We start from the raw sequence: 23,517 nt of genomic DNA, 5'->3' as shown, positions 1-23,517 counted from the left end.
ATTTGGAGCAATGAATGCAGGATTCAGCCACCAAGGCCACTTGCTTCAGGTCCACTCAGAGTAGCAGCTCTGAATAGTCAGGCAAACCTCAAGACATGGTAACAATGGACCCTGTGCCTGCTGTGTCACTTTCCTGTGGTCCTCAGGTTTAGCTTGGCCTTCCTTCTCAAGTCATTACAACTGACACTTCAGCGCCAGCCCCCGCCAAAATCAACCCAAGTGAAGTAACAGGACTCTGTCCTCCAGGCAGAGGGCAGACACTAGCTACATGCCAGACACTAGCTAAGCAAGGGGGATACAGGGACAAATGAGATAGTCCTCTTCAGGCAGCACACAGACTAGTGGGGACCAACAGCCCACATACCACTAAATAAGTCATAAGAAAGTTCACCAGGCTCCTGCTATGAAGGAAACAAAACAGGGCAAGGGGACAAAGAGACTTGGGGGTAGGTTGCAGGGACTGTCACCCTGAGGGTAATTGAGGAAGGCCTCCTTGAAAGGGGACATTTAAGCTAAAATGTGACGATGAAATATAGCCACTACTCACAGATCTGCAGGAAGAACATTCCAGAAAGAAAGGACAACAAGTGCCAATGTGCAGATAAGGGAGCAAGCCTTATCTTCGTGTGGGCTTTCCCTGGCTGTGATGAAGCACCTGAGATGATCAACTTATAAGGAGAGAGACTTATTTTGACTCAAGGTGTCAGGCCATGATGCTTGGCCCCATTGCCTTTGAGCCTTGGCCAGGCAGAACATCAGCAAGGAGCATGGAGCAGAGCAAAGCTGCTTACCTCCTGGTGGTAGGAAGACAGAGGGACAGGAGGGGCCAACATCCCCTTCAGGGACACACCCCTGTGACCTCTTTCATCCCACCAGGCCCCACCTTCTGAAGATGGCATCAGCTCCCAATAGCACCATCAGCTGGGGACCAAGCCTTCAACTCATGGCCTCTGGGGGACATTTCAGGTCCAAAACCGACATCTTAGAAGGACAGAAGAAAGGCAGGTGTGGGTGGAGCAGAGCAGGGGAGAGGGAGAGGGGGTAGAGCCGGGCCAGGCCGGGTGGACTCCTGCCCTTGAGGGCTGAGGAAGGTCATAAGCAGAGGGTGATCAGCTCTCTGCTTTGAAAAGGTCATTATGGCTGCTCTCAGGAGAAGGACTCAGGGGCAGAGAACGAATGAGGGAGAACAGGCAGGGGGCGGGATGGAGGCCTGACGAGGCTGGGAACCCTGGAGATGACGAGACACCACGGGATTTGGGACATATTCTGGAGAGAGGGCAGGGTAGTGGTTCAGACTCCAGAACCAAACTGGAATTCCTGGGCCTACCAGCCACAATCCTTGGTGCCAGTGGCTGAGCCTATCGATACCTTGGGTTCCTCATCTGTAAGATGGGGCAATGACAGAAGCGCCTCGTAGGGACTGAATTAGCGACCACCTGTAAACCACTCAGGGGAGAGCACCTGCCACAGAGCAACCTATTGCTGTTGTACACAAATCACCACAAACGTAGTGGCTTAACTTTAAACAATACAGATTTATTCCTCTACAGTTTGGGGGGCCGAAAGTACAAAGTCAGTTCCACAGGTGTCGGGGGCTGGCTCCTTTTGGAGGCTCCAGGTTCTGGAGGCTGCAGCCTTCTTGACTCCTGGCCGTGCTGCTCCAACCTCCACTTCCAGAGGCACTTTGCCTTCTCCCCTTCTGACCTCCTCCTCCCTCGTAGGAGGGCCCTTGTGATTGTATTTGGAGCCCACTGGATAATCCAGAATAATCTCTCCACCGTTAATTCCTTAACTTAATCCCACGTGCAGCATCATTTGCCACAGAAGGTGTATTCCCAGGTTCTGGAAATTAGGATATGGACGTCTTTGGGGGCCTTCTGTCCCCCGAACACAGTAAGCAATAAATAAAGGTTGATTGCCATGATTATCATTACCATTACTGTTCCCATGGCCACCCCAGAGCCTATCCTCACCCCTCTCCCAGTCTGTGTGGGAGAGGAGGAGATGTGGAGGGGCTACTAGTTCCCCAAAGCCCCCTGAGGCTGGGCCCCAAGCCCAGGTTAGAGCTGCAGGCCCTGGTGGCTGATCAGGTGGAGCCTCAGCCACTGGTTGGTCCTGATGGGGAGCTGGGGCAGAAATCAGATGAGGAGGGGCAGGCCGAGGCCTGGTGCGGGTCCAAGGGGGAGCCAGGGACCAGGCTAAGACTTCCGGATGACGCTGTACTCTGTGGGCTCCTCGTGGTCCCTGCTGGGAATGTGGCCTGTGTTGCTGTAGGTGGGCTCCAGGTCCAAGAGGTCCAAAGACAGAGATGCGTAGGAAATCTCCTCCCGCGGGAAGGGGGGCTGCAATAGAGATGGTCAAGGAGATCTGAGGGGCTGGCGGGCTGGGACAGAGGAGCCCTCAGAGGAGGCCCGTGCAGGACGCAAGCTTCTCCAGTCCACTCCACGCCCTCCAGCTTCCCCCGGCTCTGCCAGGCTCCCAGATGAGCTTCAGCCACAACACAACAGAATCCCACCTCTGCCCAGGGTGGCCGAGGGCACCCTGAGCCACGTGGCCTGTCTGCCGCTCTCCTGCCCACGTGTGGACCCCAGTGGGTCTCCCTGGCCTCCCCAGGGCTGAGAACTCGTGTGAAAACACTTCTGAAAGCCTGGGGGGGGGGCGTTCCTAGGCCAGTCCTGCAACGACTGCGGCCCTGCCCAGCCCACCCTCCTCTGCTGGGCCCACGTAGGTACCAGAAAAGCCATCCCCAAAGTGGGGCCCACAGAACATCTGCCCCACCCAGTCCCGCGGGAGTCCCCACAAAGGACACACCATGGTGACATATTCCACTTCCTCCTGGTCAGCCTGGGCCGAGGCCTTCTTCCGGGAGGAGCCGGGGGAGGATCTGGGCCGCAGCACGGACAGGTTGGCATAGCAGAGGTCCTCCTCCAGGGGCTGCAGCGCCGGGGGAGGGGACACAGGCGGAGTCACTGAGTAGCTTGTGGGCACAGGCTCCTATTCCACACGGGACATGAGCGTATCCGCTTCCCAGGACCCCCGGGTGCCCCCCACTTTCCCACCCCCTTTGCCCCTGAGGCCTCCTCCCCTCCTCCCCTGCGGGGGCCAGGGGGACACGGGTGCTTCGGTACATGACTCGTCTGACACCAGGGCTCTTGGAAGTTGGGAAACAAGGAAGAGGGAGAAGGAGCTGGCTGGTCTCTCGGCTGTGACCTCAGGGACTCTCTTACCTGCTCTGGGGACAGCCCCGCATCTGAAAGACAAAACCAGCCAGAATCAGAAGGCCCATCCCTGAGGCCCACAGAGGCCCAGAAGAGAAACGTGGGGGGAAAGGGGGTGGATGAGGCTCCAGGTTCAGAGACAGGAGACCCAGATCTAACTGTGACTCCTCAGATGACACTCAGTGACATTGGTCACATCCCCTCTCTGAGCTTCCATCTTTCCATCTGAAAAAAAGAGGAAGACCCCAGCCCACTGGGTCCCCGCATCCGAGAACTAGTCCATCGACTGCTCGGGTGGCCCAACTGGCAGCCAGCCATCGGCGCCCCTGGAGTTCAATTTCTTTCTGCAAAAGGCTGAGCCCAGGCTGTCACTTCTGCCTGAGGTTCTGCTGAACTCCACATTCCTCTGCCTCGTGTCGAGTTAGTCTTCAGGTGGGCTTTGGGTCACTGGGCAGCAGGGCCTGTCCCCTCCTTGCATCTGGAGGCAGAATTGCTCCCAGCTGCCCCCAGCAGGGTCAGCACAGCACGGACTAGCTTCCAGGGAGATACTGACTCCTGAGTTTCTTTGGGCTTTTTTTTTTTAATTTTTAATATTTTATTCGTTGTTGATGGACCTTTATTTATTTATACGAGGTGCTGAGAATCGAACCCAGTGCCTCATGCATGCCAGGCAAGCGCTCTACCGCTGAGCCACAACCCAGCCCCGCTTTCTGCCTTTGATCCTCCCCCTTCAGCACCCCCAGTCCTTGTGGTCCAGAGACAAAAAGAAGAAAGGGTTTTCCCCCAGTTTTTAGTGCTGAGGTGTCCTTCAGAGTTAGGCCTGGCTGACGCACTCAGGAGAAGAGGTGGTGAGCCCTCCCGCCAGACAGACGGACTCCCAGGTTGGGCAGGTTTGGCAAGAGCTGGGGCCCAAGCATTCTGAGAAGTGGCACAACCCGTGAGAATGTGGAAGTAAGGCCAGGCAGGAAGAGGGTTTCATGATCTCTGAGCAAAGGCTCCTAGGCTGGCCACACCCCACCCCTCTGTCCAGCTCCAACCCCACGGGGCCGGGGCCTCTCACCTTTCTTCTGCCGCCTCATCATCCTCCAAGCCAGGAGTGAGGCCGCCATCAGGAGAAGCATCAGCCCAGCAAAGATGAGCGGGAGGAGGATCCTGAGCTCGGTGATGGGGTGCCTAGGGATGACAGAGGGGGACTGTGCACCCCGCTAGGCTTCCATCTCAGCCCTCTCCCGGGCCCTGGTGGTGGGGAGGGCCGAAGACCTCACAGCCTGCAGGACTTGGTTTCACAGCCAGGGAAACTCTTGGGTGCCCTCAAAGATGTTTTTAATAAAGGAGAGGAGGGCTCCACAAGGTAGGGGTCGGTAAGTCTAGTGGCCCAGCAGAAATCACAGGGCAGTGGGCTCCCACCAGGTCTCCCTGCTTCCATGCCTGCCCTCTCTGCTAGACTGAACAATGTCCCCCCAAACTTGTGTCCAGTTTGAGCCTGTGAACACGACCTGTTTGGAAGTAGGGTCTTTGCCAATGTGATCAAGGTAAGACGAAGTCGTACTGTTTAGGGTGGGTCCTGGCCAATGACTGTCACGGCAATGAGGGAAATTCGGACCCAGACACCCACAGGGAGAAGCCAGGTGACCACAGATGCAGAGGTTGGACTGATGCAGCTACAAGCCAAGAAGCCCCAAAGATTGCAGGCAATCACCTGAAGCTAGAAGAAAGCATGGGACAGACTCTCCCTTCGGTAGCTCAGAATGTGACTATATTTGGAGAAAAGGTCTTTAAGGAGGTTATTAAAGCCAGGCACAGTGGCACACCAGGCACAGTGGCACATGCCTATAATCCCAGTGACTCAGAGCCTGAGGCAGGAGGATTGCAAGATCAAGGCCAGCCTCTGCAATTTAGCAAGACCCTGTCTCAAAACTAAAAAAAAAAAAAAAAGGAAGTAATTAAAGTTAAAGAGGTCATTGATGTCGTTGGTATGGGCCCTAATCCAGTGTAACTGGTGTCCTTGTGAGAAGAAATTAGGACACAGAGTTACACAAAAGGGAGGCCACGTGAAGACCCCAGAGGAAGATGGCCTTCTACAAGCAAAGGACGAGACCTTGGAAGAAACCAGCCCTGCTGACTGACACCCTGGTCTTGGTCACCTGGCCCCAGAAGTGTGAGGAGAATAAATTCCTGTTCCTTAAGTCCCCAGCCTGTGGTGCTAGTTAGGGCAGCCCTAGGGGCGCATACAAGGACCCCCCCCCCCTTCAACTTTGAATTCACAGGAATGTGAAGACACAGGTGTCAATTAATTACATCTACGTTAATTGGTTCCAGGAGTTATCTTGAGGTGGAAGAATTTGAGGGTGGATCCCTGGACTCTGTTCATTCCTGTACCCCCTCATGTTCCTCAAAACAGCGACAGGTGTGAATGGACGCTCCATGGCTTTTTGTTGACTAAATGAACAAATCGTCCGTCTCGCACTAGTCCAAGGCTCCAGTGGCACTCACACAAGCCCCATTAATAAGATGGGGCCTCCTTGGCTATTATTATTAAATGCAGTTTGGTAAGGAAAAAAAACTCTCAAAATAGAGGGCAAACGAAAGAGGGGGAAGAGAAGGGAGTCCCTGGTGGTGGAGAGATTGGGGAGTCCCATAGAGATTGGGTGACAAGGGCCCAGCAATAGAAGACCTTGGCAGATCCGAAAAATAGCCACAAGGTCGAAAGGGTCAAGAAAAGCCAAAGGAGGAAACCAAAGAGGCTCTCGGCTTCTCGAAAGCCCTTTGACTGCAGATGGCTGGGCAGGGCACTGAGAAGCAGGCGCCTTGCTCTGGGTTTGGAGGTCAGACTCCATCCAAGCTCCAGAGTGACCCTCACCAAGGAAGTGACCAAGGCTCAGTCTCTTCTGTAAGATTCCTCCTCATGGGGCGGTCAGAGGCAAAGTCAAAGAAAACATAATCATGGGCAGGAAATCCTGTCGTGAGCTGCCAGGAGCCTAGGATGGGAGCTACCCGTGCTACTGTTCTTTTTTTTCTTCTGGGGGGAATAACCAGGTATTGAACCCAGGGTGCTCCACCACTGAGCCACATCCCAAGTCCTTTTTATTTTATTTTATTTTATTTATTTTGAGACAGAGTCTCTTTAAGTTGCTGAGATCCTCGCTAAGTTATTGAGGCTGGCTTTGAACTTTCCATCCTCCTTCCTCAGTCTCCCAAGCCACTGGGATGACAGTGTACACCACTGAGCCCGGCAGTGCCACTGATTTAGGAGAGACAGGATGTCCCCCAACCTACCGCAGCCTCCCAGGTGGGACACTGGGCCAAGAGCCACTGTGGTCCTAAACCCTGTGCCCACACACTGCACCACACGGTCCTCACAGACTGCTACTCATTGCTTTCCCACTGGGCTCCATCTCTACGCCTGCCATGCAGAAGTGAATTCAGTAAACGTGGGGCCCAAGAACAGATGAAGCAGTAAGTCCACAGACTGTGCCCTGCACCAGGATGACAGCTCCCAGGGGCTGAGAGCAAGCGGGAGGATTCCCAGCGTCCTCACCCTCACCAAGGAACCTGAAGCCCTAGGACCGTTCCCCGCTGGAGCAGCCTGGGCCAACTAAGCCACAGGGACCGCAGTAACAGAGCCTGCTTACCTGATGTAGGGGTGAGTGGAGAGGCAGGTGGTCTTTTCCTCAGCATCTGATGCTGTAGACATGGTGGTGGTGGAGGTGGAGGTGTTGGGGACTGTTGTAGTTGGGGACGCTGTAGTTGGTGCTTGACATACAAACAGATCACACACTACTCCTCCTGCCAGCCCCCAGCCTTGCCCCTGGCTCTGAGCCTGCAGATAACGTGGCCCCCCTTGCTGGAGAAGGCTGGATCAGGGCTGGGTGGAGGGGCTGGATCCTGGACTGCTCATATCCCCCGATCTCTGGGAGAGGAAGGGTCAGAGGGTCCCCAGGAAGAGCTTCAGGACAAGGACAACTGGGGCTCAGCTAAACCTTAAGCAACCCTCTGCTTATAACGGTGCCTCAGGCAGTGGCTCCCTTGGCCTTCTCCATTCAGCAAGGACCCAGGAGCCTGAGGGACTAGTACAGGGGCTAACGTATACCCTAGATTGAAGACTTCTAAGATCAAGACCAGCCCCGAACAAATAAGAATGTTCTGGAAGGCCTCCACTTCAGGCAAGTTAAGAAGATTCGATAATGGGGACACCTTCCTCCTGGGCACTGTCAGGATTCTGAGAGACAAGGCCTGCTGCCCACTGTGCCACCAGAACACGCCCCAGAGGTTCCAGGGCTCAGGTGACTGTGGTGCTCCTTTGTGCCCCCAGAGCCCTGCCACCTGGTGCCGCCTGTCCAGGGGCCGAGCGGCAGAGTCAACAGGAAACGCCTTCAACCCCAGGCCTCGGGACCCTGGAGCCTGCAGCAGCGCCTGCTTTCTGGAGGACTTGGGACGACCCTCAGTAAGCCAAAGGCATGAGCGGCTCCCAGCGGGTCCCAGCAGCAGGAGCAGCCGTCTGTGAAGGCCTCTCTGGGCTCAGGAGTCAGACCAGCACAGCAGGCTCCACAGGGCTTCTTCTCCCCAGGTGGATACGGAGGGGGTGAGAACAGACCTGTCCAGGCCCCGCCCAGAGCACCCCAAAGAGCAGGGCACCCTGGACACTGAGGTCCAGGAAAGCAGTAGCAGGTCTCCCAGACCAAGGGCTGAAACTGGGGACCATCACCTTGACCTTTATTGGCAACAGGTTCAGGACTCAGCTGTGCAGAGGGAAGAGAGTCTGCTCTGGCTGACTTCCTGGAGGAGGCTCCAGGATCCGGGGCTTTTAAAGAAGCCCCACCCTGGCCAACCCCAAGGGTTCACTCAGGACTCTGGGAGACCTCGGGATTCAAGCCCCTCTGTGACAGGTCACTCTGAATAACGGACCATCCACTTCAGGGGGACCTCAGGGACACATCAACTCACTCCTACCTGGATCAATGGTCACATTAACTGGAAACCCAGGGTCAGATCCAACCCTCTCAATTCCACACCAGTAAATGTCAGCGTCATCTCTCCTGAGGTCCTCCATGGTCACCATGAACGTGAGGTTTTTCTGATCATCCCTGATGGACACACGGTCCCTCTTCACCTCCTGCTCTGACCCAGTGGTGCTAAGAAGGATTTTGCAGCCACTCCAAGCAGCTCCTCGACACCAGTACTTTTTGTGGGTCTTCCATTTTGAGGTATAATTACACTGCACGGTCAGTGAGCCCCGCTCTGGGCCACTCTTTGTCTTTGGACCAGTGACTTCATCCTGCGCAGCGGAATAGCCTGGAAAACACAAATCCATGTAGCTGTCACTTCCCACCCCAAGGGCACGGCCACAGTGTCCTGCACTGGGAAGAGTTCCCAAGTCCAAGTGCATCATGAATAATGGTCAAGGAAGGAACCCACCTTCCCCGAGATGGACCTGCCTACTTAACACCTGCTGGGCCAAAGGCTCCAGGAAGATCACTGGTGAGCACAACCCCAGCTCTCTCCAGAAACAAACATGGGGACACAGCAAGGATGGCTTCCTGTTCTTCAGCCCTCTCTGCCTCTGATGGCCAGTGAATCTGTACATTTCAAGGGGTGTCCCTTTGTGGCCATCTCTGTGCTGTGCTGATCTGGAGGGGAGGAAGCAGCAAGATCCGGGCCCACGGCACCTGCTGCTGCCTCCACCGAGCACCATGGCCCTCAGGACGTCTCCCCGAGCAGCCACACCAGGCGGCTGAGCAGGGGCTGTTCTGGGGGTCTCGGGGCCTCCAGAGCTCTGCAGGGAGCCTGCCTGGATGAAGGCCTTGGAAGGCGACCAGAGCTGTGAAGCTGGTCTCCACATGCTCTGGAACACCCAGATCCCAACTTCTCCACTGAGTTGCCTGGTGTCTGTCAAATAGCAAATTTGTGAGTTTTGTGTGGGTTTTCCCCTTGTGATCCACTGATCTATTGTCCATCCTTATGCCAATCCCACACTGTCCTGATTACCCCAGCCTCACAGTAAGGCAACCACTAAAATACACCTTCTCCGTATTTGTTCTTCCATTTTCTCCTCTTCAAAAGACCTGGGATATGATTAGATGTTTCTTTACAAAAATGATTGTTTAAAATGGCAAATGACACTAAGCCAATAGCATCAAGGAGATGAGGGAAGTGGAGAGGCGCAGGGAAACGGGGACGCCCAGGAAAACAGGGAGGGCAAAGATCCAGGCCCGCACAGCCCCATTCCACTTCAGCCCGTGGTCCCTGCAGAGGAGACAGATGCTGCAATATCACACCTTTTCTTTTTTCTGGAGGAGCAAAAAATTTTGTGTAAACATTCTCACTTTTTAAACCCCAGCTTCATCAGAAGTAATGGCAATCAGGCACAGGCCACACAAAGTGCTTCAGCTGTCACTGTGGGCTCTTGGCCCTGCACTCACATGCAAGATTCTTTTCAATAACTTTGTGAAGGTTTGGTATTAGAGATACACTATTTTCTCAAGATGCATCGGACAGATTTCCATCTTTTATGCTCTGGAGAGAGAATATAAATGGAGCAAATGATTTTTTGTTTCTTTAGAGCCTATCTGGCAAAAGAGCCTCTATTGGGACAAAGTCTTTGATAACTTATATTTTTTTCCTATAATTATTGGTCTTCTTAGGTTTTTTTCTCTGCTACCTCCCATCAGTTCTAGTGAATAAACCCAGAATATTCTACCACTGAGCTACATCCTGTCCTGTTTTTTGTTGTTGTTGTTGTTTTGTTTTGTTTTGTTTTGTTTTGTTTTGTTTTGTTTTGTTTTGTTTTGTTTTGTTTTGTTTTGAGACAGGATTCAGTAAGTTGTCAAGGCTGGCCTTGAAAGTGTGATCCTCCAGCTTCAGCCTCCAGAGTCGCAGGGATTACACATGTGCCACTGCAGCCAGTTTTGTTACGTAGCATTTTAAGGTTCACAACTCAGCTTTTAGAGCACTCACAACCATCACCACAATCTGATTCCTGAGCATTTTTCTCAGCCCTCAAAGAAATCTCATCTTGAGGCTGGGGCTGGGGCTCAGCAGTAGCGCACTTGCCTGGCATGTGTGAGGTAGTGGGTTCAATTCTCAGCATTGTGTATAAACAAATAAAATAAAATAAAGGTCTGTCAATAACTAAAAAAACTTTTAAAAAAATCTCATCTAATTAGCAGTTGTTTCTCTTACCCCTATCTCTCACCCCCCCTGGGAGCCACTAATCTACTTCTATTTCTAGGCCAATGGAATCATACAATATATTGTTTCTGTCTTATAAATAAAATATAATGAGTCTTCATACATTTTTATATGTTTTGCAATCAAATCAAATTTAAAAAAAAATTTAGGGGGGAGGGCTGGATTGTGGCTCAGTGGTAGAGCACTCACCTGGCGCATGTGAGGCCCTGGGTTCCATCCTCAGCAACACATAAAAATAAATTAATTAAATAAAGATATTGTGTCCAACTACAACTGAAATATATATATTTAAGTTGTAGTTACACATTATTGTATTTTTATGTGGTGCTGAGGATCAAAACCAAGGCCTCGCATGTGCTAGGCAAGCGCTCTACCGCTGAGCCACAACCCCAGCCCTCAAATCAAGTTTTTAAAGGACTTCCTCCCCGCATCTCAAAATTTGTTTTCTGGAACAATTTTCAGAGGTACTTCTATTTTCTGGTAATTATTTTCAGGTGCAGCGTTTCCTTTGACCATTTAGCTTACTGTTGTCTTTCTCTTGCAATGCAGAAGTTTTTTTCATGATTATCAAAGAAAGCTCAAAAATTCACCTTTCCTCAAAAAGTTCTGTATCTTTTCCTTGGTGAGTCCCCTCCAGACCTCGAAGAGAACAGACTCGGGTGCGCAGGCCCATCTCTGCCCCCGGCAGGCACTCATCTAGTGGGGCAGCTCTGTCTCCATCTCTGAAATCTGGCTTTGCAAGAGATTCTGATGCAAGCTAAAGTTTACATATAAAATATATTTGTATCTGGGGCTTGGATTGTGGCTCAGTGATAGAGTGCTTGCCTAACATGCATGAGGCACTGGGTTTGATCCTCAGCACCTTTAAATATAAAATAAAGATATTGTGTTCACTTAAACTAATATATATATATATATATATATATATATATATATATATATATATATATATATATATATATATATATTTGTATCTGCAAGAAGACTAACAACTCAATAATGAGAACAAACAGCCTGGAATTTTTTTGTTTGTTTGTTTGTTTTAATGTAGAAAATTTAAACAGACACTTCAGAAAGGAAGCTTATGGATGGCCCAGGACACATAAATAAAGACATCACTAGCCATCTACAATGCAAATTAAAACTGCAATAATATACTGCCTGCAGCCCACCACGTAGCTAAAACTTAAGACTGACAATTCAAGATGGAAAAAGACGCCACGCAGCCAGGATTCCCATGCACTACAAAAGTGCACCTGCTGCTCTTTTTGTGAACAAGGGTTTTCAATTCCTTTGACTTTGTTTCTAGTAGTGGACGGAGGGCATCACAGACATGCCGGCTGAAAGATGGACACAGAGACGAAGACACTTTCTGATCCCATATGTGAACACATAAAAACTCTGACATCAGGCAGATTGATCTGTGGTGGTAAAGATCACAACTATGCTTCACAGGGGGAAGGACTGGCTGGGCCGGGAACTAAGAACTTCCTGGGCGATGGAAATATCCTGTATCTTGCTAGGAGTGTGAGTTACAAAACTCAGAACTATACTTTTACTCTCTATGCATTTCAGTATCTGTAAATTATACCTCAACTTAAAAGAGTCTCATGGGCTGCATCTAAATTATGCTTAAAGTTGTTTTATGGCACTAAGTGCATATATTATAAAACAAAAATGGTTTAAATTGAATAAGCTAAACATCTATGTCAATTAGATAAAAAAATAGGAGTAAGAAGAAAAGAAGCAAATGGAAGGAAATAATAAAGATAAGAACAAAGTTTAATCAAATAGAAAACAAAAATATAAGTGAGAAGATCAACAAAACCTACATTCAAAAAAAAAACTAGCAAGAAATTCATGATAGAAACAGGGAAGAGCTATGTAATCAATATCAGGAATGAAAAGGGCAATATCGCTGCACATCCTACACATATTAAACAGACAATAACAAAAGTAATAATAATTTAGAAAGACAATAAAAGGATATATAAACTGTTATGCCAAGATATTTGAGATTTTATATTGAATAAACAAATTCCTAAAAAAAATAATTCCTTGCACAAAAGAAGTTCAAAACCTAAACAATCCCCAAGCTATTCCAATAAATCAAACTGATTGTTTTAAACTCTCCCAGAAGAAACTCCAGGCCTGTGCAACTCTACCTACCAAACTCCAGGCCTGTGCAACTCTACCTACCAAAGATGTAAGGAAGGTATCATGGCTGACTTGCACAGAAAGTTCTGGGACACAGGAAAAGATGAAGCGACGCTGAATCCATCTAATGAGATTAGCAAACCTAATTGATAAAGGCAGTGGGAGAAAGAAACATGAAGCCTGCCAGGAAAGTCAGGCCTGTGATCCTCGAGACTCAGGAGGCTGAGGCAGGAGGATCACAAGTTCAAGGCCAGCCTCAGCAACTTAGTGAGACTCTGTCCTAAAATAAAATAAAAAGGGTTGGGAATCTAGCTCACTGGTAGAGTGTTTGCCTAGCATATGTGAGGCCCTGGCTCTATCCACAGTATGACAAAAAAAAAAAAGAAGAGGGTAGAGAGAAGAAGAAGGAGGAAGAGGAGGAGGAAGAGGAGGAAGAGGAAGAAGAAGAGGAAGGAGGAGGAGGAGGAAGAGAAAGAGAAGAAAAAATATTATAGGCAAATATTAGTTGTGAACATAAATGCAAAAGTCTGAAACAAAAAAATTTCAGCCAACTAAACCAGCGCTATATAAAAAGAATAATGCATTCCTGCCAAGTTGACTTATACCAAGAAAGTAAAATCGTTTGTTATTTTGTTTTGTTTTGTTTTTTTGGTACCAGGGAGTAAACCCAGGGGCATCTAACCACTGAGCCACATCCTCAGCCCTTTTCATATTTTATTTTGAGACAGGAACTCACTAAGTTGCTTAAAGCCTCCCTAAGTTGCTCAGGCTGGCCTTGAACTAGTGACCCTCCTGCCTCAGCTTCCTGAATCCCTTGTATTACAGGTGTGTGCCACCACACCTGGCAGCAAATCGTTTCAATATTAGAAAATCAGTACATGCAATATGTGTCACTAGTGGAGTAAGGGAAGAAGACCATTCACTCATCTAAGGGAAAAGCTTGGCAGAATTCAACACCCATTTATGATTTTCTAAGAACACTTAGCAAAATAAAGAACTTCCCCTCTCTGGGAAGGGTTGTCTATCAAAGACCTCAGCAAACAGCACCCCAACCAGAGACCTTGGTGTGTACTTTATGATAATTTGTTAACCTGGACATTGATATTTTATGCACATTTAGGTACATGTGCTATTTTTTTTTAATTTTTAAAAAGTTGGGCCAGGTGCACACCTGTAATCCCAGCAGCTTGGGAGGCTGAGGATTGCAAGTTCAAAGCCAGCCTCAGCAGCTGTGAGACCCTAAGCAACTCAGTGAGACCTGTCTCTAAATAAAATACCAAATAGGGCTGGGGATGTGGCTCAGTGGTGGAGAGCCCCTGGGTTCAAGCCCCAGTACCAGAAAGAAAAAAAAAAAAAAAGTTGGGCCATCTCGTGGGAGAAAAACCAACACATTTCCTGAGAGTAGCAGCCTCTGGCTACTGTCGCTTCCACCCGCCCGCACACGTGGGGATGTCTTTGCAATCTCAAGGGGTCTGAGAGGAGCTCCAGGACGCAGACCCCCGGGCCCCCGGTGTTTGCCAACAAGCAGGACGTCCCCAACACCGGGATCACAGTGGAAATCGCAGACAGGCTCGGGCTGCGTTCTATGCCGCAGGAAGTGGTATATTCAGGCCACCTGTGCCAACAGCAGGGACAAGCCCTATGAAGGACTGGACGGACCTTCAATCAGCTCCAGGACCAGAAAGGAATGAGAACCACACACTCTGCTCCTCCTCGCTGCCCTCACTTTTCTCATGTAGCCAACGTGAAGCTCTGTGGTCCCGAGTGCCTGAAGCTGTCCCCGTGGGTTTATCAGTGCACATGGCACCACTCTGTACGTGTGTAGACAACCTGCAGATTATTATCCAATGGGAGTCACTTCTCGTTTTACTGAGACGGTTTCTAGTACTCCAATGCCATATTACTCAGCTTTCTTATTGTAAAAACAGAATCAACTCACCATTCAGTACTGAGAACACTGAGCACACGAGCTGTGCTCAGGCTTTAAATCTGTGTCAAGATCCACTCGGTGGCCAGTGTGGTGGCTCACACCTGTATCCCAGAAGCTCAGGAGGCTGAGGCAGGAGGATCACGAGTTCAAAGGCAGCCTCAGCAACTTAGGGAGGCTCTAAGCAACTCAGTGAGACACTGACTCTAAATAAAGTATAAAAAAAGGGCTGGGGATGTGGCTCAGTGGTTAAGCACCCCTGGGGTTCAATCCCCAGTACCAAAAAAAAAAAAAATTGATTTGGTGTTTGGTTCTTAATCTGAACTCAGAGGGAGCTTTTTCTTTACTTTCTTCTTCTTTTTTTCTTTTTCCCTTTTTCTGATACTGGGGGAAAAACCCAGGGGTGCTCTACCACTGAGCACCCCAGTCTTTTTTATTTTTTTATATTAAAACAGGGTCTAATGGGGCTGGGGCTATAGCTCAGTGGCAGAGCACTTGCCTGGCGTCGTGCGTGAGGCACTGGGTTCGATCCTCAGCACCACATAAAAATAAACAAATAAAATAAAGGCACTGTGTCCATCTACAACTACAAGTAAAATAAAATAAAATAAAACAAGGTCTAACAAAGTAGCCCAGGCTGGCTGGCCTCAATTTTGCAATCCTCCTGCCTCAGCCTCCCAAGTAGCTAAAATTACAAGCGAGCACCACTGTGCCCAGTGTCAGCGCATTTTTAAAAATAGTTGAAAATACTTTGGACATGCAGAAGGGACATGCTGTGGGCTTCCCCGTCTCAGCCTGAGCACCTGTCCATCAAACCTGCTGTTTTCCCTTGGGAACGTGAGAGTGGTGACAACACAAAGCTCCATCAGCTCTGCATGGTCAGGATAGGCCCTGTGACGTTTACTCTTTGGGTCACCTGCATTCCATAGCAGCATGGTGTGCTTGCTTACAAGGTCACCCAGAGGACAGGCTGGCGGGCCGCAGTGGCCCCACTCTCCCCCCAGGCTTTATACCCACGACCATCGTGAGGGGCCAGAGCCCCAGCCTTTCCCCAGCACCTGCTCCCTCTTGTGCCCTCTCGGACCCGTGGGGTCTGGTGTCCCCAGTGCGAGCTGGGAGGGGGGTCACTCTAGACCACGCCACCGGAGTAGCAGCCATCTTCGTGCATGAACCACTTTCTCTCCCTCGGCCTGCCCAGTGAATGAAAGGCGCCGTGAAAGACAACCTTGGCTCTTTTCTTCCACAAATTTTAATAGACACTGAGGAATCTGGAGCCGTTAAATTTATCTTGGGGAAAAACCTCAGAACTGGTTTATTTGGTGCCGTGGAAACCCTTTTTTGCCTTCAGTACACAATTATTAATCCACTGTTTGGTCTACTCGATTCCAGTTTCTATTTTGACAAACAAGCACTGTATTATTAACTATTGGAATGAAGGCTTAAAAAGAAAAAAAAAAAACTTTTAAGGCTATCATAGACAGTGACGGAGGCAAAAAGATCACCAGTCCCAGGCCAGCCTGGGCAACTTAGCAAGACCTTGTCTCAACATAAAAAAAAAGTGAAAGGGGTTGGGATGTAGCCCAGTGATAGAGCACCCTGGGTCCCATCCCCAGTACCAAAACAATAATGACAATAATGATGCATTTTAAACCCCAGAACTTCTTTCAGATAATTCCAGTTTATGTATATATACATTTATGTTTAATCAGATCATCTCTAGCATAAGTGTGTGTGTGTGTGTGTGTGTGTGTGTGTGTGTGTGTGTGTGTACACCAGAGATGATCTGAAGGTAAGAATTTGGGGATATTTTAAATCAGTAATGGTAAAAGGGAGGCCAGTAGAGTAGAGGAAGGGTATAGGGGCGAGCAGAGGGGAGGGAAGGTGCCTTATGTTCTTGTGCAGACGTCTCAATGAATCCCACTATTCTGTGTGATTATTAGACACCAACACCAAATGTAATTAAAAATAAAATAAAAATCCTGATAGAAAAATAAAATAAGGAAGAGTGGTAAAGGGTTTCCCTGCCAGATGCTAACCCACTATCAGGCTATAATACAGAAATCAGCTCAGAAATCAAGCAAGAATAGATAAACCTATCATTAAAACAGAATAAATAGCCTAAAAACAGAGCTGCTCTAGTCTAATAATTTCATAACCCACAAAAGTCTTCCGAGATAGGTGAAGAAGGAAGCAGAGAGCAGCAGCCACCAGCAGCACCAGCCGTGCGGGTCCATCCAGGGCAGGAAAAGAGGCAAACATTAGGGTTAGGGTTAGGGTTAGGGTTTAAAGAAAGAAAGCAGAAGTGAAATAGCCAGGTGTGATAGGACATGCCCCAAATCCTAGAAGCTCAGGAGGCTGAAGCAGGAGGCTGGGCAAGTTCAAGGTCAGCCTCAGCAATTTAGCAAGGCTCTAAGCAACTTAGTGAGACCCTGTTTCCAAACAAAAAAATAAATAAAAAGGGCTAGACATGGCTCAATGGTAAAGCACTCCTGGTTCGATTCCCAGTACCAAAAAAAAAGGGGGGGGAAAGAAAGAAAAAGGAAATGAATCTTTATAAAATCCCTGGGGCTGATGAGAGGAAGAACTTCTTAAATTTAAAATTAATAGAAGATATCACACAGAAAAAAGCCAATAAACACAACTCTAAATAACACTTGGACACACCACTATTAAAAAAAAAAAAAAAAAAAAAAACCTGAAAAAGAAAAGAACTGGAAGGAAAACTTGAATGAATTCCCCAGAAAGTGATTAATATCCTGGCTCTTTACAAATAATGTGTACAAGGAGAAACAGTGACACCCCCATTTGGAAAACGATGAAGAACGAAAAGAGGCAAGTCCCAAAGAGAAACGTCAGGCCAAGGGTAATATTCACAGGGCTCATTCTAAACAACCCAACAAACATAGCGTTTAAGCAATGTCATTGTCACATATCAAATCATCCAGGTCTTGGGGGGTCACACTGTTGTTTCAAGATGGAGTCTCCCTGCGTTGCCCACCTGGGCTGGGAGACCCCCTGCCCCCGCCTCCCCGAGCTGCAGGTGTTTGCCAGCCTCGTGGTCCTGGACGGGTCACCTTCCTTCCCCAGCCCTTTTGCCCCAAGAGCTGATGAAATTCTCCCAGGCTGCCCCAGCAGCCCTCTCTGAAGCATGTGACCAGGCCACCCTGACGTTTCTGTTCCCCAAACACACCCCAGCCAAGCACATGTCCCTCCCGATTCCTACCCCGGGAGAGCTGGCCCAGCTCGGGAGCACCTGCTCCTTCCCCTGCCCCAGGTTCCGGCCCAGGTGGGACTCCCTGCCCGCCTGGGTCTCCCCCTTCCTGCCCTCCAGGGCTGCTCTCTGCTCTCCTCCGGGAGCCTGGTACTTCTTAAAACTATCTTTTTCTTTCTCTTCATTCTGTGCACTGGAGGGCCAAATAGACCCTGTGAGAGTCCCAGCATTAAGGTTCGCCTCGAACACCACCCGGACACTCCTCCCAGGACTCTCCCGTTGTTCTCCTGCTCTCCGATTGCTTTCCACCGAGGATCCTTCGCATACCATCAAATCCGCCTTTGTAGAGAGGACAGCTCCGTGTTTTTAATACATTCACAAAACTGGGCAACCACCTACACTCTAGTTTGAAACACTTTTATCACCCCCCAAAGAAACACCCTACCCCCTGGTAGCCACTTCCCTGGCCCCCTTTCCACCCAGCCACCACGGATCTGCTTCCTGTCCCTATGAATCGGCCTATTCCAGACATCTCCTAGGAATGGAGTCAGACCCTCTGACCTTCTGTGTGTGGCTCCTCCCTTCAGGGTCTGTTCAGGGTCTATCCATGCTGCGGCAGGGGTGGGTCTTCAGACTAGGTAATGGCTGCGAAATGCCCCGTCATGTGGGTGACCACCTTCTACTCAGCCAGTCACCTGTTTGGGTTGGACATCTGGATTTCCACTTTTCACAGATTACAACTACTATTGTCATGAGTACTTGGGTTTTTTCTTTACAGTGCTGGGGGCTGAACCCCAGGCCTTGAGCACACTATACCAACACTACCCCCCCCATACCTCCCAGCCCAACATTGATGGACTTGGTTCAACTTTTCACACAAACATGCATCTTCAGCTCTCCTGGGCCGACACCTAGGAGTGGAATTCCCTGGTCACGTGGTAATTCTGTTTAACACTTTGAGGAACAGTTGTTCCTCAAATATCCACTGGATACTCCGACAAATGATGTAGAACCTTTCCAATTGATTTTAAGAGTCTTAATCATTCAATTCTATAAAAATAGGAAAAGAAAGACGGGGAGGGCCATTTGCAGCAATCGTTATACTCTCTTATTGGATAAATCCCCTTATTCAAGCGGGCATGGTAGCGCATGCCTATAATCCCAGAGGCTCAGGAGGCTGAGGCAGGAGGATCGAAAGTTCAAAGCCAGACTCAGAAATTTAGCGAGGCCCTAAGCAACTCAGCAAGAACCTGTCCCTAAATAAAATGGAAAAAAAAAAATGGCTATGAATGTAACTCAATGGTTAAGTGCCCCTGGGTTTAATCCCTAGTACAAAAAAAAAAATTAAATTGCTCATTCAAATAATATTATTGGTCTAATTGGAACCCACTACTGTTATAGGCACACACAAAGAAATCCCTGCTCTCTGGAAGATTTCATTCTACGGAAGGAGGGGGCAGGAGATGCAGAAAAATCATGGAAGGGAATTGCAGTTTTAGAGTCATCTAAAGGCCCAGTGAGAAGAACGCACAGGGAGGGTGTGGAGCACAGAGCCCGCAGCTGTCTGGGAACAGAAAGGACGAAACCCTGAAGCAGAAGCATCCCAGCTGGTTCAAAGAACGTTAAGGGACCACTGTGACCAGAGCGGGTGGAGACACAGGGACCTCTGAGAGCACCCGCAGCCTCTGGAAATGCCTGGACTCCAAGTCAGACCCGAGGTCGCCGGAGGGTGTGGAAAGAGACAGACGCTTCCTGCCCCCAGGTTTGGCCCAAGCACCAGAAAACATGGGCTTGCAAACAAGAAGACAGGGAAGAAGGGGGCAGAGAGGGATGCGAGGGGCATGGGGTCAGGTCACGTTTGAAATTTCCACATCTGGATGGAGATGCTGCAGAGGCAGGAAGCCTCTGAGTCCTGAGATGGCCGAGGTTCACAGGCAAGAAAGGTCCCTGTGTTTTAATCACAACTTAGGGATCCCACGACCCTCCGCCTGGCCCGATCCCAGCCCTCCCTTCCTCTCCATCCCACCTCCTTCTTTTTTTTTTTTTTTTTAAGAGAGAGAAAGAGAGAGAGAGAGAGAAATTCAATATTTATTTTTCAGTTCTCGGCGGACACAACATCTTTGTTGGTATGTGGTGCTGAGGATCGAACCCGGGGCCGCACGCATGCCAGGCGAGCGCGCTACCGCTTGAGCCACATCCCCAGCCCTATTATTTCCTTCTTACCCAGATGCCTGGAATCTCCTCTCCCTTCTGTCCAGCAAAATGCCCTCTTTCCTTCCTACAAACCCCCTCCACCTCCCCTCTTCGCCAAGCCATTCCCTCTCAGAGCACGTTTGGAAGGAAGGCGACAGTCCAGGCCAGCGGCAGCGGTTCTCCAGCCCACCCCCGACCTGGGAACCAGAGCTCCCATGCTTCTCCCCATCCTGTGCAGGCTCTGGCCACCTGCTGTCCATTTTCAACAGGAACAGCCCCCGAGGGGCCAGGGATGCCCCCTGGGCTAGGCTCACGATGAAGGGGTCAGTTCGGCCTTGGCAACTGTAGGTGCCAACACATTGGGGGCGTGAGAAAATAAAACCCCAGAGGCTCACGCCTTCCTGCTGGGCCCCGGGTCCCTCTGCCAGCTGCTTCCTCTGGCCAGTTAAGCCTTCCCCACACACACAGACCTGGGTCCACTCACCTGGGAGCCAGAGGAGGACGGGAACGAGCCACAGCAGGTGCATTTTCTCTTCCCTCGGGTCCCCCTCGGTGGAGCCTGTCACAAGGACCTGCTACACGCTGGACTCCATCTCCTGCCCTCTGCCTTCTCTCATCTCGCCCGGCACTTCCTCCCTCAGCCACTTCCCACTGGTGAACAGAATAAAAGAGGAAGGAGGTGAACAGGGTGAAATTTCAGAGCAGTTACAATGCAAGAAGTTCCAGTCATCGTGAAAAGCTTTTGAGAAATACCACCACGGCCAAGATCACAGGGGTGGGGGGGCCCTAAAAAGAGAACCCAGCCTCCTTCTCTACCTGGTAGACATCTACAGACAGGGAGCCACTGGGTCTGGCCAGCCCTGCTCTACTCCTCCCCCCTCCTCTGGAGAAAAGGTGGGGCAGGGGACCCAGCTCCACAGAGGGGCCTTGGAGAGCCAAGGCTGATGGACAGAAGGCCCTAGACCCGGGATTTCAGGTGTGGCTGGGTTTTTGAGAACCCCGAAGGCCCGGAGTTCGTAGACTAGAAGTGGGAATGAGGAGGGAGGAGGCTGAGGAGGGGTCCAGACCCAGACTACAAGGAAATGGTGTCAAAGAGTTGGGAGACGGGAGCAAGGATGTTAGCCCAATGAAAAAGACGCTCTGCGTCCTTATGGAAGATACCAGCTGAGATCTGTGAATCTTGACTCAGCCTGAGTCCTCCAAAATCTCACCAGAGCTCCTAGCCCAAGAAACCAGCCATTACTTACACCTGTCACCCCCCACTCCCACCTCCACCTTATAGTAACCGTCAGCCAAAGGAAGGAAGGAAGGAAGGAAGGAAGGAGTCAGTCCGTCCGTCCAGCTTGGCCTGTCTTGCTCCCTTCATTCCAATCCCACGTCCTCCCCACCTTCCCTCCCCCATCAGCACCCCCCAAGCCCTGGGGGCTCATGAAAAGGCCAGGCCTTTCCCATATTTCACACCTGGGTATGTGTTATACACACCCTGTGACATCCTGACAGGGACGTCCCCCTCCTGCCCTCAGCAGACAGGCAGTGTAGGTGAGTAATTTGCACTGAAACTCGGCAGCGGATAAGCCTGGTTTTTCAGGATGTGGCCAGAGTCGGCCTCTCGCTTCACATATCTCCAGACCATAAGGTCAGGTCAGAAACCCGGGGCAGGGCTCTGCAGGCCTTCGGCCCCCATCTTCAGTCACCACCCAGTACATGGGAGACACTGGCTTCTGCACCAGGGGAGCCACTGGCTTCCCGGGGAATGACTGGGAGTCACACTGGCTGGGAAGGCCCTGGAGACAAGGGGACAGATGCATGGGAGTCATGGAATAACCCTTCCTTTCGTGGGCATGTTCAGCAAGGGGTGAAGAGAACTGTCTGCCAGGAGCCCGGCCTATAGCCAGACCCTCTGATCCTGTTCCCCTGAGACTCAGCCTCCCCAGGGAGGATTCCCCTTTGAATCAAGAAATGAGATTTAACCAAGTGATTGAACCCACTGAGCCACATCCCCAGCCCTTTTTTATATTTTATTTAGAGACAGGGTCTCGCTAAGTTGCTTAGGTCCTCACTAAGTTGCTGAGGCTGGCTTTGAACTTGAGATCCTCCTGTCCCAGCCTCCTGAGCCACTGGGATGACAGGTGTATGCCACCTTGCCCAGCCTCGCTCATCTTCTATCTCTTCCTGTAGAAATGCATGGGTGATTCCAGAAATCAGAAGGGGGCACCAATGTGTTGTATAAACTTATGTCACTCAATAATCAACAGATTTCCATCACACACGACACTGTCTACTCTGGGGAAAGATGCCCTGTGAAATAAATATCATCAAGAAGGGCCTTTCTTGGGCTGGGGATGTGGCTCAAGCGGTAGTGCGCTCGCCTGGCATGCGCGCGGCACTGGGTTCGAACCTCAGGACCACATACAAATAAAATAAAGATGTGTGTCCACCGAAAACTAAACAATAAATATATATATAAAAAAAGAAGGGAAAGCTTATGTCTGGCTTTAAAACACAGTTCTGTCTGGTGGAGATGCATCCAGGGACACATTCTTCTCGGTCTCATGAATTTGCAGATACACCTGATCTTTTCGGACTCAACTTCACAGGTGGGGGCAGCTTCTGTACCAACAGGGCTGGTTTGGTGGAGTCTCTCTCACTCTGGACCAGAAGTCCATGAGTGAGGGCTGTGTTGCCAGTGGCTAGATCTGCACCTGGCCCACAGTAAGTACTCAATAAACACTGGCAGAGAATAAATGAATGGATGCACTCTGCGTATGGCATTGCCATTCTTCCCCTGGCTCCGAGAGCCCACTGAGACACTCTGTAGCACCTAAGAACCAGCCATAAACCGTAACTACTCCAGCTCCCATTCCTGAAGCTTCTTGATTCCCCTTGGACCTGCCGTACTTCATCTTCTCTACCCACTTGTGTTCTGTTCTGTGTTTTACATAATTATCACACTGAATCCTCACTGCAAATCTAGAGGACAGGTGATGTTATTCCCATTTTTCAGATAAAGAAACTGAGGCTCAGCGAGCAGGTCATTCATCCAAGCAAGTAAGTAGCTATGAAGTAGCAGAGTGAAGATTCGAACCAGGTCTGGCCCATATAAGTCCAGAAAGGAGAGGAAGGTTGGAGAAGAAGAGAGAGACACACAGAGAGAGAAGCTCTTTGGTCCTATTTGGTGCTAAAAATGAAGAGGGACCCTGATATCAAGGAGTTGGTAAGATAGAGAATCTTAGGCCTGGTCAACATCAGTGCTCACACCAAGGCTGCCTTTGAAATAAGTTCCCCAAAATGAAAGGATGTTTTATCACCAGCCAACAAAGCCAATAAGACACAGCACCAACCTCGAACGCTCTCCAAATCTAATGTCCCTTTCTGCCATCTTGGTCGCAGCCCTGGGAAGTCAGGCAGAGGTCAAGCTGATTTTCCAGGAAAAATGAGTCTCCAGGAGCAGGTGCTGCGGGCTGAATGTCGTCTGTTGAAACCTGGTCCCGGCGCCATGTATTAGGAGGTGACTAGGTTGTGAGGGGCCGCCCTTGGGACTGAGGGTCCCCAGAGCTGCCTGGCCCCATGTGAGGACATGGCCAGAAGGCACTGTCTATGAGGAAGTGGCCCTTGTCCCACAC

The 23,517-nt window shown here is 50.0% G+C and overlaps 2 protein-coding genes across 4 annotated transcripts in view; one reads left to right on the top strand and one right to left on the bottom strand.

The window, feature by feature from the left end:
- The window catches only part of Rab37 (RAB37, member RAS oncogene family), a 58,791-nt gene that overhangs the window by 16,446 nt on the left and 18,828 nt on the right, over positions 1 to 23,517 (top strand). The window lies entirely within an intron of this gene.
- On the bottom strand, positions 1,516 to 20,543 carry LOC120884024 (CMRF35-like molecule 1). Of its 2 annotated transcripts, none has more exons than XM_078041727.1 (7): positions 20,379 to 20,543; positions 8,169 to 8,510; positions 6,851 to 6,941; positions 4,279 to 4,391; positions 3,228 to 3,250; positions 2,812 to 2,934; positions 1,516 to 2,342 (listed from the first exon to the last, which is right to left on the bottom strand). In XM_078041727.1, the coding sequence occupies exons 1-7, from the start codon at positions 20,419 to 20,421 to the stop codon at positions 2,199 to 2,201; spliced, it is 879 nt and encodes a 292-aa protein (XP_077897853.1). In that variant the 5' UTR covers positions 20,422 to 20,543; the 3' UTR covers positions 1,516 to 2,198. The 2 variants fall into 2 exon arrangements, with proteins under 2 accessions (XP_077897853.1, XP_077897851.1); XM_078041725.1 differs by having other exon boundaries at positions 6,851 to 6,971; positions 20,379 to 20,542.

The sequence above is a fragment of the Ictidomys tridecemlineatus genome, chromosome 3 (genome assembly GCF_052094955.1).
Source record: "Ictidomys tridecemlineatus isolate mIctTri1 chromosome 3, mIctTri1.hap1, whole genome shotgun sequence".
Classification (NCBI taxonomy): domain Eukaryota; kingdom Metazoa; phylum Chordata; class Mammalia; order Rodentia; family Sciuridae; genus Ictidomys; species Ictidomys tridecemlineatus.
Note: the sequence above shows the minus strand (reverse complement) of the source record. Positions and strands in the feature narration are given on the sequence as shown.